This window comes from Sphaerodactylus townsendi, linkage group LG04 (genome assembly GCF_021028975.2).
Source record: "Sphaerodactylus townsendi isolate TG3544 linkage group LG04, MPM_Stown_v2.3, whole genome shotgun sequence".
Taxonomy (NCBI): Eukaryota; Metazoa; Chordata; class Lepidosauria; order Squamata; family Sphaerodactylidae; genus Sphaerodactylus; species Sphaerodactylus townsendi.
In genome coordinates, this window is record NC_059428.1 from 15,693,404 (window position 1) to 15,712,149 (window position 18,746).

Consider the following 18,746-nt stretch of genomic DNA (forward strand, 5'->3'; position numbering starts at 1 on the left):
GACTATGCTGCCACAGGAGGTGGTGACGGCCACTAACCTGGATAGCTTTAAAAGGGGCTTGGACAGATTTATGGAGGAGAAGTCGATCTATGGTTACCAATCTTGATCTGCCTTGATCTGAGATTGCAAATGCCTTAACAGTCCAGGTGCTCGGGAGCAACAGCTGCAGAAGGCCACTGCTTTCACATCCTGCACGTGAGCTCCCAAAGGCACCTCCAGGGCCACCGCGCAGTGAGCAGAGAGCTGGACTAGATGGACTCTGGTCTGATCCAGATGGCTTGTACTTATGTTCTTATGAGGTTTTTCTTAACTCTTCAGCCTGAGGGACATACTATTGATTAAGGGGCATAAAAGAAGAGAACCAGAGAAGAGCCCAGGTGAGTTGTAACTAGGTAGTGGTTGACCCAAGATCACCCAATGAGCATCCATGGCAGAGTGGACACTTGATCTGGGGTCCCCCAGATCCTAGTCCAAGATTTCCAGCATGACACCACAACAATTTCAAGTTCCTGAAAATGGCCAGACCCTGCTGGGAAGCAAGAATCTCCTTTCAGGTTCCTCCTCTCGTACATGGCATGATTTTACAAACTGGGTATTTGTTTTGGAAAAAGTTCTGTCCGTGATTCAGCCCCAGGGAGACTGAGCAGCTACTTAAAGCACGCGGAGGCTTCAGCGTGCACCATCCCTTTCGAAAGCTACTCGAACGGAGCTTTGAAGGAAACATTAGTGGGAGACAAAAAAAAAAATCTGTCAGGAGATGTTAACAAGAAAAGAACAAGGAAAGGGCCTAAGTAGGTGCTCAGACATGCACCCTCTGACCCTTTTCCTTGTTGCTGCTTTCTTGCCGACTGTTTGGCTGACGGACCTGAAGGCACTGGACGAATTTGTGAACCGCCCTGACCCCCACTACAACTATACCTTTCTGAGGACGAAGGATGGTTTTTTTCTTGGAATTTTAACCAAGGTTGATATAATCAACATGACTTCCCAGAAGTGGCTGGATAGTAAGTACCAATTCAAGGAATGATATTTTGACAGCTTCTGGAGTGAGTAATGGGGGGTGAGGGCTCCAGGCTGTCCTCCTTCCCACCCCTGAAAGCCTTCTGAAGGGGGATCCTTGCAATCTACAGCAAGTCCAAATAGTGGGGTGTGGGTGGGCTGGCTCTGCTGCTAGGCTCCACACAGGGGAGGAGAAAGTTGCCGCCCTCCCACTCCTCTTGCTGCTGCCATTGCTGTTCTCTTTGGCCTTTCCCTCTGCTGCGCTCTGCTGTCAATCATTCTGTACTCCATGAGTTTACCAAAGCGAGCCGGATGGCAGGACGCTGTTTCCCTCTCACACACATGAATTTTACTCACGGAAGGGGGCCGTGGGGCATTGTAAACAGCAGGGCACCGATTTGTCAAAAAATCCAGCACCTGTTGATTGGTGGGGCAGGCCAGGTGGGAAAAACCTGGTTCTGCCACTGTGGAGTTTTTCATGGCAGCAGAAGCACCAGAGTAAACAATGGAGAATGTCAAAAGAACCTCAAATTTGGTGGTTTTTGAAAGTCGTGGGGCAAAGCCAACACTGCAGGGTGGTGTAGAGGCAACGGCATGGCAGACACGCTGCAGCCCCGGGAAACGTGAAGAACTCCCAGCTGCACAGGAGTATTCTCCATGCTAAGGGGCACTTTGACCTTGAAAAATCACCCTTAAGTACTTTTTTAGCTTACAAGTCAAGAGCACTAATTCATTGGGAGGGGGAATTTCATTCTAGGCTGCAATGGATTTTTTTTAAAAAAAAACCCTGATTTTTCTTTCCTCTAGAAGCTTACAAGTTTTTGAAATTGAATTCTGAGCTGCAATTTATTTATTTATTTATTTTCATCTGAAAGGTTCAGCTACCATTAAATGTTTTTAAAATCCTCTGGCCAAATGTTCTCGGGGCATGTTTCCTGCACCCCAGACGTCTGGAATTGTGAAGATTTGCCAGACCTTTTGCTATGGAGGGAGCCTCCCATGGACTGATGTCGGCTGCCCATTTGAGTGGCAGCAAGAGGAGGAATTTAAGATCTGCCACTGCCCTGTGCTGATGGTTATGAGTAGCTCTTATTCCTAGACATGCCCGTTGTGATTGCCAGGTTGTACCTAGGAGTGACATGATGACGTTGGCAACTTCACCAATTTCAAACATCTCCCATGTCTTCACATCCCAACCTTGTAGAACCCCATTCCAATTTCCTCGGGAAGCCACTTCATCAGGTGAAGTTCGGTCAATGCTAACAGTGGCTGCTGTGCGCCAGGCTCAGGGCGGCTACATTGCAGAGTCCACTTCTGTTGGGGATAAGCTTCACAAACATTGCTGATTGATGCAGAAGCAAAGCACAGGCCAGGTGCAGCTGTATGTTCACTGGAGTGGTCCCTCGCTGTTCTCAAGTTGGACCTCCTTTTTCTCGCTTCTTCTCTCATGTTGCCCTCCCACACTCCAAGCAGCAGCCCCTTTCAATACTCTGCCCACCCCGCCCCATCCCCACACAGCTCTGCTGCCTCACCCACTTCTTTTTGTCCTCCCACCTGTTCTTTTCCCACATCACTCACTGTCCGGCCACTCCCCAGACAGCCCACCCCTCTGAAGCGCTGCCACCACCTGCCTTCTGCAGCAGCCCTGTCCCCCTCCTGGCACAGCTCAAGTGATGGTGGAGAGAACTCCATTCCACCCACCTGGCTGAAACGTTGGGGAGTAGTGGGCATCTTCCTCCCCCACCTCTTCACCACTCTGCCCTCCTTTTCACCTGCTTCCCAACCCTCTTCTTGTTCCTACCTTCAGCACCACCACTTCCACGACCAGGCTGCAGCTGTTCATTTGCAGGCAACACTTGGCAGTTCTGAGTGGGATTCAGTGGACCCGCTATTTATTTTAGTTTTGGCATTTTTTTCCCTGCAAACTGCAGGTTTTTCTCTGGGTTTGTAGGAGAATGTTTGTTTTCCCCTTGGAGACTGGTCTCATCCACATTGGTCTGGTTCAGAATTAGATATGCTTATACTAAGGGGTCACAAAGAACTGCCTACTCACGCATGAACCTTTCAGACAGTGGTGGGATCCAAAAATTTTAGTAACAGGTTCCCATGGTGGTGGGATTCAAACTGTAGCGTAGCGCCAATGGAGCTGGGCGGGGCACGACGGGGGCGTGGCTGGGCATTCTGGGGGTGGGGCATTCCTGGGCAGGGCTGTGGCAAGGACGCAGCCGCTGCGCCGGTCCTTGGGCAGGAAACGAATGCACGCAGGCGCAGGCTGCCATGCATGCCAGTGCACCTCCTGCTAGACTGCTTCAAGTTCTGCATTCTACTGCTGAGAGGAGGGCGTAACTAAGGCAAAAATCACGTGGCAAAATCACCAATTAGTAACCCCCTCTCGGCACACACAAATAATTAGTAACCTACTCTCGGGAACCTGTGAGAACCTGCTGGATCCCACCTCTGCTTTCAGACCATTAACATCATCTTCCAAGTTTTTGCTTCAAATGTCCTTCCTCATGAAATTGGGAAGGGAGGGTCTCTTGAAGTGGGTGGCTGTTGCATCAAAACTGTGGAACTTTCTCCAGGGCTGTTCATCTTTCTCTTTCTGTCACTATCCACAGCTCAGTTCTTTTAAGTTTTCTTCTGATATTTTCTGAAAGATCCCTCCGTTGAAATCTGCATTTTAATGGCTCTCTTCTATGCATTAAATATGTGTTTTTAGTCAAGTTTTGATTGTTTTTATAATTTTTATATGATTTTTTTTCTTTTAATTGTTGGCTGCTTTGGTTGTCCTCATTGGGCAGGAAGGTGACATACAACTTTTGTTTCTGATAATACGAACATGATGATGGTGATGGTGGGATTGAATGGAAAATTCTGCATTTCTCTTCCCAGAATCTGAAGTAGACAAATCAGTCTGGAGCCATGAACTGATGATTGGTTTGTTCCAGTATACGACACGTTTAAAATTCCGTACAAAATCTTGTCTCCTTATGATCGTACCTGGTCAAAATGATGCATTGACTCCACGTGATAATTTAACCAGGAGAGCCCTTATGTACACATCTGTGGCAACAAAATCGTATGTGCAAAGGGTCACTAAGTGGGACAAATTGTTTTATCTTTGCTTGGGAGAGCTGCATTTTGGCTGTGGGGAGAGACGAGTGCTCCCAGCATGAGAATTAAGAACCATGACAGACGCAGATGACCTAAAACAATACTTTTTTTGTCTCTCTTGCTTCTCCCCCAAGGAGGTTAGATGGGCATACATAATTTTCAACCCTCCTCCATTTCATTCTCCCTACAACCATTTGAGGAAGTTGAGGATGAGAGAGATTGACTAACCTGGTGATTAAGTCTTTCCCACACGAGTCATTCAGTCCAAAATGGTGGAATACAGTGTAGTTAATTATTATTATAATTAAAATTTTTAAAAGGGGGTTGGAGGTCATAAAGTAAATGTAGTAAATCTTTGTTGATTGTATCGGGATTCTACGTTGTACACCGCCCAGAGCCGCTTGGGAATGGGGTGGTATAGAAATCCAAATAATAATAATAATAAATAAATTAAAAAAAAATAGTCTATCTAGGGACCAGCTGAGACTGTGCAAGTTATCTTGTCCCCAGCTGTCTTTTGCTCGGAAGCTGTGATGGACTGCAGTAAAAAGGGTTAATTTGAGGGTGCAGTTTAGTCAGAGCAGGAGCACCAAGAGTTAACCCAGAGCTCCACCTGATTGGTTGGCTGAGATTCAGTAGCCAGAAGCCACAGAGAAGGTGTGCTCGCCTTATATAAAAGCAGATAAAATCTGTTAGAAAACAAATTTGAAACAGATTTGGAAGAGGGATTTGAGAGCACAGACAGAGAGTGAGATACAGATTGTGTCAGTCCTCAGATTCAGTCAGGAGATCGGGTCTAGAGGCAGAGTGCAAAGAGACAGAGAAATGCTAGGGGGCTAGTGTTGGTGAAAGACTAGGGGAAAACCTATTTCACAGGGACATTCCTAAGACCACACTGCGGGCTTGGCTATTGTCTCATTAGGAGACCTCACCTAAATATTGGACTGGAGAGCTCATGAGAGTGTGATAGTTTTACTGGCAGAGTTAAGTGGAGGTTTAGAGTAACCCCAGAGTTTACTCTGCCCCAAGCTAGTGTAATACCCTGTGGAGTTAAGAGTGGGTGTTTTAGGAGTGTATTCAGCACTGTGTTAGAAAGGTTTAGCTTTAACAGAGATATCTGTATGTGTACTAAGCTCTATCTTGAAACTGAAACAACTATTTAACTGAAATTCATTGTATTTGTAACATCTAAGTGAAAATCTACCAAAAGAATAAGAAACGCTTAAAAACCTCTCTGTAACATCAAACTGAGAAGAAGAAATCCTGTAATTAAAAGTTCCAACTTTGTTTTAGTGTTAAAAAAGCCTCAGGCCCTTTCCGTGCATGTGCGGAAATGGACCTCCACCGGCATAAATTATGCTGGCGGAGGCTCGGGGGCTGTTTGCACCGTAGAGTGCGAGCAGCCCCAATTTCCTCCCCAGCAGGAGAGGCGGTCCCCTCCACTCACCTCTTCTGGCAGCGTTGCCCATGCTACCCTCTGACCTCCAGGGGAGGGAAAAGAGGTTCCAGAAGAGGTGAGTGGAGGGGACTGGGAAAACAGCATCTTCCCGCCAGTGCTGTTAGCACCGAGCCAGCGGGAAGACACTGCTGTTCAAAAACCTTGCTCCTTGAGTGAGGTTTGAAAGCAGCGCTTCACGCTACTTGGGGGGTGCGAGAACGGTGCTGCTGCGATGCAGCAGCACCTCCTGTGTGAACAGCATCCTAGAGATGGCATTTTTCATCCCTAGGACGCTGTTATTTGGCCGTGCGGAAACGGCCTCACAGTGTCTCTTTCAGAGCACTTAAGCAAGCCTGTCAGGAGTAAACACATTTGGAGGGAAAAGTGAGATCTCCTCACAGTGCTAAATATACCTCAAAGGTGGCAGCATGATATAGCCTGACAGGACCAGTCTTGAGGGGTTTGGGTTTGTGAGTATGTGCGGAGTGCCTGTGCCCTACTGCTGAGCATTTCTCTGAGTTACTGTCTCTCCCTCAGCAGTATTTAAGGGAAATAATCCTTTATGGGGCATTCGGGATCCTTTACAGTGGTGCCCAAGGTAAAGCGGATCTGGTTACACAAGCCTTCTTCATTTTAAAGTTCAGAACCTGAGAGCTCATTTTCTACTCTACATGCAAGTGACTGTGGTTTCCCTGCAGGGTCGTGGCTGTGCTGAGGGGGACTCTTCCACAGCCTCTCACCTTCTCTGTAAGTAGTGAAGGGCTTATCTGTGCTGGAAGTTCCCTCTGACTTCCAAGCCAAAAAGGCAATACCCAATTGGGAAAGGCCTGCCTTCTTTATCCAGACTGATCCAACATTTATGTTTCTTTTTATTGCTTCTGTTCCAGAACCATCCTTTAGGACACAAGAACATCACCGGATATGATATTGTTGCATATACATGGTGGAATTTCCTACATAACATGACTGTCTCTCCGCACTGGCTTGTGCAGTTCCCAATGGTCAAGGTAACCCTCCCCTCTGTCTGCACCAGAATGTAACTCAAGAGAATCCGTTGCCCATTCTGTGAAGCACAAAAAAGACATCCTGAGGATGCAAAAAATGTCGTCTTGGGGAGGAAGTCCGCACAGCTTTTCTCGTAAGATGTCCTCAGGACATCTTTTTTTGTGCTCAAGTTGTTCTGTTCTGAGGACGCTAAATAGCAGACCCTCCCCCCCCCCAAAGTCATCTGCAACTGGTAAAGCTCTCAACAATTTCAGTTTCCCACCCAACATTTTATGGTGCTGCAGTGATAGCAGTCATTTGCTGTTTCCCTGGGATTTTTGCTCTGTAGGGATCCCCTCCTGGCTGCCTTTTCAGCCCCAAAAGTACATAGTTGCATTCATCCAATTCTGCTGATTCTGGAAATGTGTGGTTGCGCTGAGGTCATGATACTAGCAGGTCCCAGAGGAGACTCTTGTGGGAAGGGGGAAGGGCCATGGTGAGACATTTCCAGAGGTGTGGTAGGAAAAATATTCACATCTCTTGGATCTCAGTTACCTCCACGTGCGAAGAACAAGAGCCGCCAGAGTGTGGTTTGCCCCCCCAAAGCAGCATTTCAGTAGAAATGGTTAAGCACTGTTGTTCTAGTTATCAAATTATAAGAGTTTGACTTCTCATCATACTTGTCTGAATGAAGTGACACCCATTTATTTATTTATTTATTTATTTATTTGTTTATTAGATTTTAAACCGCCCATCCCCGAAGGGCTCTGGGCGGTGTACAGCAGGCCTGCAACAACAATGCATAATAACACAGCAGGCTAAAAACAACACTGTACACATAAAAACAAAGGTAATTTTAAACAATTTACAAATTTATAACCATAAAACACAGCAGCAGCAATAATATATGGCGCCTGATCCCAAGGCCAGGAGGGGACAGTACTGATTAAATAGTACATCAGGCGTGCCATTTATAAAATAAGAACATAAGAACATAAAAAAGAGCCTGCTGGATCAGACCAGAGTCCATCTAGTCCAGCTCTCTGCTACTCGCAGTGGCCCACCAGGTGCCTTTGGGAGCTCCCATGCATAAATGACTCTGGTGTGAAGCAGGTTGCTTTCCCCATCACTATTTGCTTTGCAAATCTTGCAGGGCTTTGGAACAACATGAAAACATTTTCTGGGATGGTCTTTAGCTTGTTTCTGTGAAGATGGACCACACAAGCAACCTCTATGCCAACATCTCCTGCTCCCTATGAGGAGATTAGTACTCCTGTTTTGTCTCTGCAGGCCGTCGTGAGAGCCATGGACACCATTACAGACTACATGAAGAAAAAGTATCGTGTAGACGTCACAGAGTTTACATTGGCGGGCGTGGGCCTGGTAAGTGTGAGTGGAATGTCTGAGGAGCTTCAATTTGTTGGCCTTTGTTACCTTTATTGGTGTGTACCTGGATTACTCCCCCCACCACCACCACTCCAGCCCTTGTACCATTCTCTCAACCTCAAATATTTATTTATCTTTATTGGCATAGTTTGTATTCCACCTGTCTGCCCTAACAAGGGCTACTAAGAAAACTAACAGCTGCTGGACGACTATTTCTTCCTCACCCATTTCCTCACCTTCTTTTACCTTTTTTTTCTTCTTCTTGAAGGGTGGGTGGATCTCCTGGCTGACAGCAGCAGTTGACAAGAGGGTTAAAGCGATTGCTCCTGTAGCCATGGATTTCCTGAATTTCACAGAGGTGAGATTGAACTGGCAATCAAGTATGTCCATAAAGCAAGTTCTCTTCAAAGTTTCCTATCACACTGTGGCTCATTCCGCACACGCAAAACAATGCATTTTCAAACCACTTTCACAACTGTTTGCAAGTGGATTTTGCCATTCTGCACAGTTTCAAAGAGCACCAAAAGCAGTTTGAAAGTGCCTTATTCTGCATGTGCGGAATGAGCCACAGAGATTGCAAGCAGGACCTTCCCATCCTTCATCCAATTGAATAATTTGGAATTATGTTTGATTCAGGGGCGTAACGAGGCAAACTGTAGCCCTGGGCAAAACCTGAGTTGGATGCCTGCTTATGGCTTTCTTCGGCCATTCCACTTCACGCACTTCACCAAATTATTTTTTGCAACCAGGATTTTATTGGTGCATGCAGGGGGTGCATTTTTAGACATATCAGCACCAAAAGTTCAGCATATCATCAAGAGACTGTCCTTATGCTACCCCCCAAGTTTGGTGAGGTTTGGTTCAAGGAGTCCAAAGTTATGGTGCCACTAGCCTAAAAACTGCGCCCCCTGCAGGCCAAAAATGGAAAACCACTAAAAACACCCCAAAATGAACCCAGCATTTTGATGCCCCCACAAGGTGATGCCCTGGGCAGCTGCCCACCTTGCCCAATGGGCATTATGGCAGTGGTTTGATTGCACAGCAATTGCTTGTGACATTTTCCCAGGATGTTTCTCACAGCTTCCTGGTCTCTGTCCTTGTCCGATCAAAGCAGTCAATAGAAAAAAAGAAACAATTATTGAGTAATCCTTTTTCTTCATTAATTTTGTTTCTGTACAATCCTAACTGGAGTTGCAATCTTTTAAATCCTTTCAAGTCAAGCGTCATTAGAACTTCTACATTTGCTTAGGATTGCAGTTTCGGTTGTCTTGAAACAAGGGCGCTGCTGAGAAAGAACCACTTGGCTTCCCATTGTGTCTTTTCTCGCATGTTGCATCACAGACTGCCAATGCCAAGACATGTTTGTGTTGAGGGTTCCAAATTGGATCAGCAATAGTTTGTCCTTGAATTGCTGCCAAGGAACTCTATATAAGTTCAGCCAGTTTTGCAGCTACATCAATATGATGAGTGTGGCGCCAGTTAATTCCCAGGGTTATGCAAGTGCTGGGCAGCACGTTGAAACTGAACTGAAATGTTGTACGGCTTGCCCAGGGATTACTCTGGTGTACCCACCTTTCAACTGGTGAGTGCATCAAGGATCATAATTACTTCATCAGGTACTGCTCTGAAGGAGCATTGCAAACAAGGTGAATCCCACATTTTAGCAAATTAAGAATGTTGAATGACCCCTAATCTCCCTTTCGGACCCACTGTGTTTCTTTGCATCAAATATCTAGACAATTGTGTATTCCTACATTGCTGGGGGTTGGACTTGATGGCCCTTTGGGTCTCTTCCAACTCTATGATTCTACTATGCTAAGATTAATATAGAAGCTGGTAATAGCAAATAATTGCTCTCAGATTCTGGTCCAAAGAGATGCTATTTCCATAAATTCTCACTGCTTTTGAAGAGGAGCAGCAGTGGCGTAGGAGGTTAAGAGCTCGTGTATCTAATCTAGAGGAACCGGGTTTGATTCCCAGCTCTGCCACCTGAGCTGTGGAGGCTTATCTGGGGAATTCAGATTAGCCTGTACACTCCCACACACACCAGCTGGAGTGACCTTGGGCTAGTCATAGTTTCTCGGAGCTCTCTCAGCCCAACCTGACCTCACAGGGTGTTGTTTGTTTATTATTAAGGGCAAGGAGATTGTAAGCCCCTTTGAGTCTCCTGCAGGAGAGAAAGGGAAGATATAAATCTTCTTCTTCTTCTTCTTCTTCTTCTTCTTCTTCTTCTTCTTCTTCTTCTTCTTCTTCTTCTTCTTCTTCTTCTTCTTCTTCTTCTTTTTCTTCTTCTTCTTCTTCTTCTTCTTCAGCTAAGTATGACAAACCATCTTGCATGATTTGCATCTCTCTGTAGGGTTTTCATTCATAGTTGGGCTATCCTTGGGACTGGGGTCTCAAAAGGATCAGCACTGGCCTATGCTTGCTTCACTAGCTGGCAGGTGTGATTCTAGAGCTTCCAATTCTGAAATGTCTGGTCTGTGCAATCCAGTCCTACTGAATGTGCCCTTGGAACTCATCCAAGTTGCCTGATTCTCATTTTCTGAAGTCTTTCAAACACCATTACCGAGCATATTGTGGCTGGTCGTATATGCTGAGACCCTTCGTTGAGATGAATATAACACAAGAGTTGGACAACCCCCGTTTCCAGGAGCTGGCTTCTCACGTGGACCCCCTGGGTAAGCAAACATCTTTGCAGATACACACTGAATTCCTGGTGAGAAAAAGAGCAGTGAGGGGAAGGAGAGTTTCCAAAGGGCTCGTTGAAGTCCATCTGTGGTGGAAAGAGCCCCACTCTTTCTGTGGTGTGTAGTGGTTCTTTTACAGTTCAGCTGAAGTGGAGCCAGAATTGGGATGGGACTTTCATCCACCTGCCATGGCAAGTAATCTTTGGGTTTTCCCTCTCCAGAATACAATGAGCGATATGAGAACGTAACCAAGTACATAATCGTTTTGTCAGGGGATGAGTTCTTCCCGCCGGACAACTCACGATATTATTTTTCTCAACTGGAAGGCGTGAAACTCCTCCTGTAAGTTTATACCCCAAACACCAGTTTTTCTCTGGTGTTATTTTCATTCCTAAATCATTCCTCTGGTGTTATTTTCATTCCTAAATCATAATGGTTGTAGGAATGGCAGAAATCCCAAGGAATTAGGAAAGCAGTATAGCTTTAGAAGGTGGTGACTTCAATTAACTATATCAACAGAATCTAGTCTCATCCAGTGGTCCTTTTGGATGGTTTGATACCACCTAACTTGAATGACTCAACTAGGCCTGGCTGCTTACTATGTTCAACAGCAGGCACGCAAGCAGTTAGAGCTTCAGGACAGGGTCTGGGAAATCCAGCTTCCCATTCCTGTCTTGCTGAGGAAGAACATTGGGTGATTCTGGCCTAGTCAAATACATTCACGCTAACCAATCTCAGAGGGTGTGTGGGGTGTATAAAAAGGAGAGCAGAATGATTTAAGCTGCTTTCGTCCCCACTATGAAGAATGTTAGGATGCAAATAATTAAATAATAATTATATCTGAAGATGTGAGGCAGATAAAAGGTCAGATGGCGAATGGCTGAGAAGGAGATAATGAGGCATGGAAAGGGGAAAGGATATGGGGGTTGCCAGGAGGGTTCCCAGAGGGTTTCCTACCATTCATCTGGGTGTGGTCCAGTGGCGAACAACACAAATCTGTGTCACAGTTTTCCTAGGCAGAGGTTTCGGGGGGGGGGCGAGGGGAGGGAGAAGGGCAGATAAATTTAGAATGTAGAAGGGCAGATAAATATATGGGTTGGCTGTTGTGTGGGAAGGTGACAGGTTTACTAACTTCGGGTTGTTTATTCTTGGAGATTTGCGGGGTTGAGCCTGAGGTGAGTGGGGTATGAGGTATATTTCAGGTTTCCAACCTCTAGGTAGTTGCTGTATATTTCCCGGGATTCTGAGCAGTCCTCGGGTGACACAGATCATTTCACCTGGAGAAAATGACTGTGTAGATTAGATGTTATGGAAGTATACTCTGTTGGGGTCACTTCTCTCCCAAAATCTGTCCCTCTGCAAGCTCCGCTTCCAAATCTCCAGGTGTTTCCTGACCTGGAGCTGGGAACTCATCTCTGTGGGAAGATGAATTATAATTTCTGCTGCCACTGCTGCCTTGGGGGAGGAGTTAACAAGTCATGGAAGGAGATGGTAATGGGGGGTAGAAGGAGAAAGTGATAGGCGTAGAGGAGCGAGAAAGAATAAGAAAAGGGGTGGGAGGAGAGGGAAAGTGAGAGAGACAAAAAAGTAGGGGAGGAAGCAAAGGTGGGGGAAATGAGATAGCTGCTCTCTAACCCTAATCCCACCCCCACCCCATGGAAATCTAATCCTCACCTTCACCATAATTATGGGTCCTTAAATGCAAAGAAGTGAAGCCTCCAACAGAGACACATCTTTCTTCACATCTGAGAAAAGGCAATGGGAGTTTAACCCCCCCCCCCCCACACACACACACACACAACACACACAAAAGTAGCCACACTTAGGACACAAATGCCCTTGGTAGCATTTTCTTGACAATTACACAAGTATTGCTGGTTGGAGGCTTGATTCCTGTCAGTGTAAGGCCAAAGGATGGAGTAGAGCCCCTTCCACGGTTTTTGTGGTTTTTGAGGGAGGCCTCATTGGAACCAGGCCTGCCTGAAATTCACAGGTGACTTATTGCGTTGCAAATTACACGATGGACTTATCAAATCATAGAGTTGGAAGAGATCACAAGGGCCATCAAGTCCAACACTTGGTCCTAGTTTCTGGAGCAGTAGAAAACAAGCTTGCTCCTTCTTCAATATGAATCTATTCTGTAGCTTCAAACACTCAGAATGCTCCCTGGTCCCTCTGGTTCTTGGAGTCACATTCCTCCAATTGCCCATCTCCTGTGTTTTAGAGCTGCAATACACCCTCGGTGTGTTCTCCACCCAGTACTACCTGTTCCACTCTGTCCAGGAAATCCTTATTCTGCTTAAGAGCCTGAAGAATAGATACTTGTGCCTCAAGCTGATGGACCTTCTCTTCCAAGAGAGCCACCAAGTTGAACTTGCTGCAGATATATACCCACATCCTCCAGGGGAAAAAACCCTAACATTCCACAGCTGTTTCAGGTGACAGCAGCAACTCCCTGACCATCCATATTTAGTCAAATAGTCCAGGAGCAGATCTATCAGCCACCTTTTCAAAAAGTCCCCTCCTAAACTCCCCCACAAAAGAATATGCATTAGCCTTGCCTGTTTAGCTAAGACCCTGTCCACTGAACTCCAGGGACTTAGTGACTGAAGCCTTTGACCCCAGTCAACTCTCTAACTTGCCTTCTACTCTCGTCCAAAAGATTGGTTCTTATTGATTTTTAAAAAGTGCACACAGAATCCCTCAGAGGCCCTCAAAGAACCGACACCGTTATCACCATTTGGGGCACAGCAACAACCATCATCATCCTGAAATTTGGGATCAATTTTGAAGCTCCTGGCTTTCGTTTCTAAGGATTTATGCCAGTCACAGACAACCATGCGTTCCAATGGAAAAATGAATGGGGAGGGGGTATCTGGGGACTAAATGGGCCAGGATATTTGAAATTGTTTCATGTTTGACATGTAATTTGTACAGTCATCCTATAGCCAGTGGACAATTTTGAGGCTTCTAGCTTTATTTGTGGTATACATGACACAAATGGATGGATGCAATTTTTTATTATGGTAGATATAAGTTGGGGAGGAAGGGACAGAAGATAGGAAGAAAATACATTTCATTGGGAGAGAAGTTCTCTATATTTGAACCTAAGCAATGAAGTGTTTCATGCATTTGTTATTGTTCCTTTCCAGAATCATGGCAAACAAGGATTATGGGAATTTACACAATAAAACCCCAACTCCTCAACTTATTGAAACAATTGCCTCCTTCTACTTAAGAATGGTTATAAAGAATTACAGTCCTCCCAAAATCTCCTGGAAGATAGAAATGGTGACTAAACTTCCTATACAATGATCATATACTGAAAGATACAGACATGAATCTAGCTTCTTCTTGGTGCCCAACTATTCAAAACTGTGTTTTGAGGTCTTCTTATATTTAAAAAAATTAGGGCTCGGCTAGGTACAGAGAACATATATATCCAAGAAGCAAATGAAATAGGAAGGGCAGGTCTGCAGTTTCTGTTCTGATATCCCAAAGGCAAGATCTCACCTTCCTTCCTTCCTTCCTTCCTTCCTTCCTTCCTTCCTTCCTTCCTTCCTTCCTTCCTTTCCTTCCTTCCTTCCTTCCTTCTCTCCTCTTCCTCTTCTCTCCTTCCTTTTCCCTTCCCTCTTCTCCTTCTTCCTTCCTTCCTCTCCTTCTTCCTCTTTCCTCTTCCTCGCTGCTTCCTTCCTTCCTTCCTTCCTTCCTTCCTTCCTTCCTTCCTTCCTTCCTTCCTTCCTTCCTTCCTTCCTTCCTTCCTTCCTTCCTTCCTTCCTTCCTTCCTTCCTTCCTTCCTTCCTTCCTTCCTTCCTTCCCTCCTAGCCCAAGGTCACCCAGCTGGCGTGTGTGGGAGCAGCAGTGGCGTAGGAGGTTAAGAGCTTGTGTATCTAATCTGGAGGAACCGGGTTTGATTCCCAGCTCTGCCATTCTGAGCTGAGCTGTGGGAGGCAAGGCTTCATCTGGGGGGAATTCAGATTTCAGCCTGTGCACTCCTGCGCTCCAGCTGGGTGACCTTGGGCTGAATCACAGGCTTCTCGGAGCTCTCCTCTCAGCCCCACCTACCTCACAGGGTGTTTGTTGAGCTAGAGGGGAAGGACAAGAGTGATTCACAGGGCCCCTTTGAGTCTCCTTACAGGAGAGAAAGGGGGGGATATAAATCCAACTCTTCTTCTTCTTCTTCTTCTTCTTCTTCTTCTTCTTCTTCTTCTTCTTCTTCTTCTTCTTCTTCTTCTTCTTCTTCTTCTTCTTCTTCTTCTTCTTCTTCTTCTTCTTCTTCCTTCCATGCAAGGTTATTCATGCATAACTCCATGAAATGACTTCCAAATGAGGGGGGGGGGGCGGGTTTGTTGGGGAGTGCTGCCCCTAAACCTTCCCACTGACTTGTGGCCTGAGGAGATTTTTCCCTCCAAAATTCTAAAAGTCAATTATGCTTTGGCTAAACTTCCCTTTTCTTCGTGAAGATGTAATTCAGTAGAGTGAATGTGTTAATTTAGACTTTGTGAACATACTTGGCGCATTTCCACTTTTATAAATTAAACAGTAAGAATGGTCTTCATTTGTTCAACTTGGGCACTTCACATACAAGAAGATTAGCAACTGAGCACAGGCACGCAAAATAACCATCTCCCTGATGTTAGAAAATATACAATAAACTGGCATGAGAGGTTTGTAAACAAAAATCCATATTTTTTATTTTCAAGAAATAAATCACAATTCTTTTTTGGAAAAAGATACAATCAAAATTACATGCAAGAAGCTGGTTTCTGAAACGTTGCTATTTTACAAGTTGTTTCAGTATCTTTTTACAGTTGGTACAAAGTTTACACTGGGTCAGGATGAGCCCCTTGGCTCATCCCCCCTCCCCCTTCTGGCCTTCCAGGAAACAAAAGCTAAAATGCAGCCTCTGCCCCTATCCTTTGTAATGTTAACCTGTATTTGAATGTTGGTATTCTTTCCTTTGTTATCTTACTGTAACTGCGGCTCTTGGGTCCGGCAAGGAAACGGGCCAAGGCCAGCAGGGATTTAAGATCTGGTTCTTCTTGTATTTCTCAGAAATCGTCTATCCCTTTTGCTTTCTCCTATCCTCCATACAGTCTAATGTTTTTAAAGAAAACTACAGCGTGCTTTATTTTGGGACTGGATTCTTACACACTGTGCCTTCCAGTTGTTACAGTCACTTACATTTTCCACAGACTAAGAACCCAATAGGATAGATGTAAAGTTTATTGTTTGGTTCTCTTGTTAATGTGCTAACACAACCTTTATTTCCACCCTCAGGTAAGTATAACTTCCACAGTTCTTCAAACACCAATTCTAAGACTAAGGTCTCCTCCTCTAGGAGTGTGCTCGTCTATCATCCACATGAGTGCTTATCTAAGGTGAGGGAGTTTGGATTTCTATCACCTTTGTAAAACCGGGCCGGTATAGGCATGTGGCTGGCTGGCAAGATGGGCGCAGAGTTTCATTGCTTGGGCGCTCCATTTCCCGGGCACTCTCCTCACAGGGCGCGCGTGGGAAACGGTGGGAGCCCAGGAAGGCAAGGCAGGCCTGTGCGCCATGCTCTGCGCTGGCGCTTGACATCGCGACTGCTCAGCCTCAGAAGGCAAAGGCAGCCTTCCAAAAAATCGACACTTCAAAACCCACACAGGACGGGGACAAATTGTTTTATAGGTGGGTGTCCTACCAAAAAGCTGGACGCTCCTGGTCAGTTTCTCTGCCATTTTTATCAGAGAAGGACTGTTGGCTCTCCTCCCAGAAACCCAATCCTTCCTCTCTTTAAAAACTCAACCACCCTCAGGAGCTTCACTGCCCCATATCTGGGTATGTTATCCTCAAAGAAAATCAACCAAGCCATTAGTGTGATCAATCAATGCTGCATTTTAAGTCTTAACTTTGTATTTTGTTTTATTTGTTTTTAGTCGGGTGTTGTATAATCGCTCTGAGCCTCTTCAGAGGAGGGTATGAAAAATGAAATAATAAATAAATAAATAAAAATGTTACTATGCTGTGGTTAACTCTAGAACCTTGGCAAACATTCCCTAAAATTTATCCTTCCTGATACTTAATCAGAGTAGTTCAGCCGACTTAGAACTGGCCCTCTCCACCAGAGAACAGAGCCACAACAGAACAACTGTTCACTCTGACAGTCAAATTAATTCACCATTCAAAACTCTCACTTCTCTGGCTAAGAACGTTCTGCAGTTCTCCGTAGCCAATCATCATTTGGAAGTTTTATGTTAAGCACCCTCCTTTGACTCTCATACATTCATATAGCCAGGGCACACTTTAGCATTTTTTTGGAGCTCTCGGTTCACGTTGTCATCTTTGTCCCGCTCTCAGTCTTCTCCATGCAAATTAGAGTTGAGTTAAAGATTCATGTAAGAGAAGCTGAATGGTCCGGGCAGTAATTCAATATGCTTGCTTCACGGGTTGGAGTGCAGATTTAAGCCTGGACCTCCCAGACGCTAGTCCAGGGGTAGGGAACCTTTAAAACCCAAAGAGCCATTTGGACCCATTTTCCACAGAAAAAGAAAAACACATGGAGCCTAAATACTTTTTTTGACATTTAAAATGAAGTAGCGCTCCCCAGCCTGCAGTTCTATGGGGGGCTGCTACTGGGGCTCTCTTGCATCAGCCTCACCTGTTGGTTAAAGAGGGGAGATCTCCCTCTTCCCCATCCAGCCAGGCAGTGCTCTCCGTGGGAAACGGTAGGGGTGCCCTCATCCTGCAGCCTCGTGAAGGAAGCTGCTGGCTGGGCTCTTTCTTGCAGGGCTCACCTGGCTGGTTGGGGAAGAGGGAGATCTCCCCTTCCCCATCCAGCCAGGCAGCCTCGCGGGAAAACGCAGGGTGCTCCCCATCCCGCAGCCCTCGTGAAGCGAAGCTGCTGGCTGCTCTGCATCGGAGTTCCTTCCTGGCTGGTTGGGAAGAGGAGATCTCCTCTTCCCCATCCAGCCAGGCAGCCTCCGCCAGGGAAACGAGGGGTGCCCCATCCTGCAGCCTCGGGGAGGGAGCTGCTGGCTGGGGCTCTTTCTCTCTTGCATCGAAATTACCCAGCTGGCTGGGGAAGAGGGGAGATCTCTTCCCCATCCAGCCAGGCAGCCTTCCGCGGGAAACGAGGTTCCATCCTGCAGCCTTCGAGAAAGGAGCGCTGGCTGGGGCTCTTTTGCACGGAGTTCACCTGGCAAGCTGGTTGGGGAAGAGGGAGATCTCCCCATCCAGCCAGGCAGCCTGCGGAAACGGTGCTCCCATCCTGCAGCAGGAGCTCCTGCCTCTGCAAGGAGCAGGGCGGGCGGGAAGAGGGGTTCCCGGCGGCCTGGCCGCTGGCGAAGTTCCCGCAAGCAGGGCGGGCGGAGAGGCTCGCCATGGCCTGATTCGGCCGTCAGCTGGCGAAAGATGCCCGCCTCTGCAAGGAGCAGGGCGGCGGAAGAGGCCTTCCGGCGTCATATTCGCCGCCGCCGGCGAAGGAAGCTCCCGCAAGGAGCAGGGCGGGCGGAAGAAGCTCCCGGCGCTCGATATTCGGCCGTACTGGCGAAGATTCGCCTGCAAGGAGCAGGGTTGAAGAGGCTTCGCACGGCGTTTAAAATAGTTCGCCGCTCATGGAGCCGCATAGAACAGCGGCGCGAAGAGCCGTATGCCGCGAGCCGGTTCCCCGGAATTCCCCGCGCCTAGTCTAATCATGTAAATTAATTCACAAAAACTGATCTGGCACTCCAAGGCTTCTAGAAAGGCTTCTGAAGAGTAGATAGAGCTTGGTTTTCCTTCACATCACCAACATATTTCTCTCTTTCTAGACAAATACCAGTGGGTCTATCACTCTGACTACCTACAATATCTACAGAATCTATTCTCACCATGCTGACACAGTTGGTAGTACCAGGTAGGGTTATTCCAATCACATTGATCTTCAGTGGATATGAGATCGTTGTTAAGGTATTTTTCTTAGCAGATAGAACATATCCATATTCCATCTTTACCATTCCTAGGCGAGACTTCAGGATGAAGATAGCAGCTGGCAATTCTTCTCAAAACAACCCTGTTAATTGGATTCGGACAGACGTTGAAGAAACAGTAAGTATTTCTCCTGGACTTTGCTTACTGATTCGGAAACAGTGCCTCTGCAGTTGGGGAGGCGGGTC

At 46.3% G+C, this 18,746-nt stretch overlaps 1 protein-coding gene across 1 annotated transcript; it reads left to right on the top strand.

Moving 5' to 3' along the window:
* Window positions 1-805: 805 nt before the first annotated feature.
* LOC125431258 (autocrine proliferation repressor protein A-like) lies at window positions 806-18,169 on the top strand. Its single transcript, XM_048494025.1, has 11 exons — window positions 806-1,004; window positions 3,892-4,078; window positions 6,250-6,298; window positions 6,439-6,558; window positions 7,826-7,918; window positions 8,190-8,279; window positions 10,470-10,599; window positions 10,830-10,950; window positions 13,761-13,899; window positions 17,381-17,528; window positions 17,742-18,169. Exons 1-11 carry the CDS (start codon window positions 806-808, stop codon window positions 18,167-18,169), a joined length of 1,704 nt encoding a protein of 567 aa, XP_048349982.1.
* Window positions 18,170-18,746: the final 577 nt, after the last annotated feature.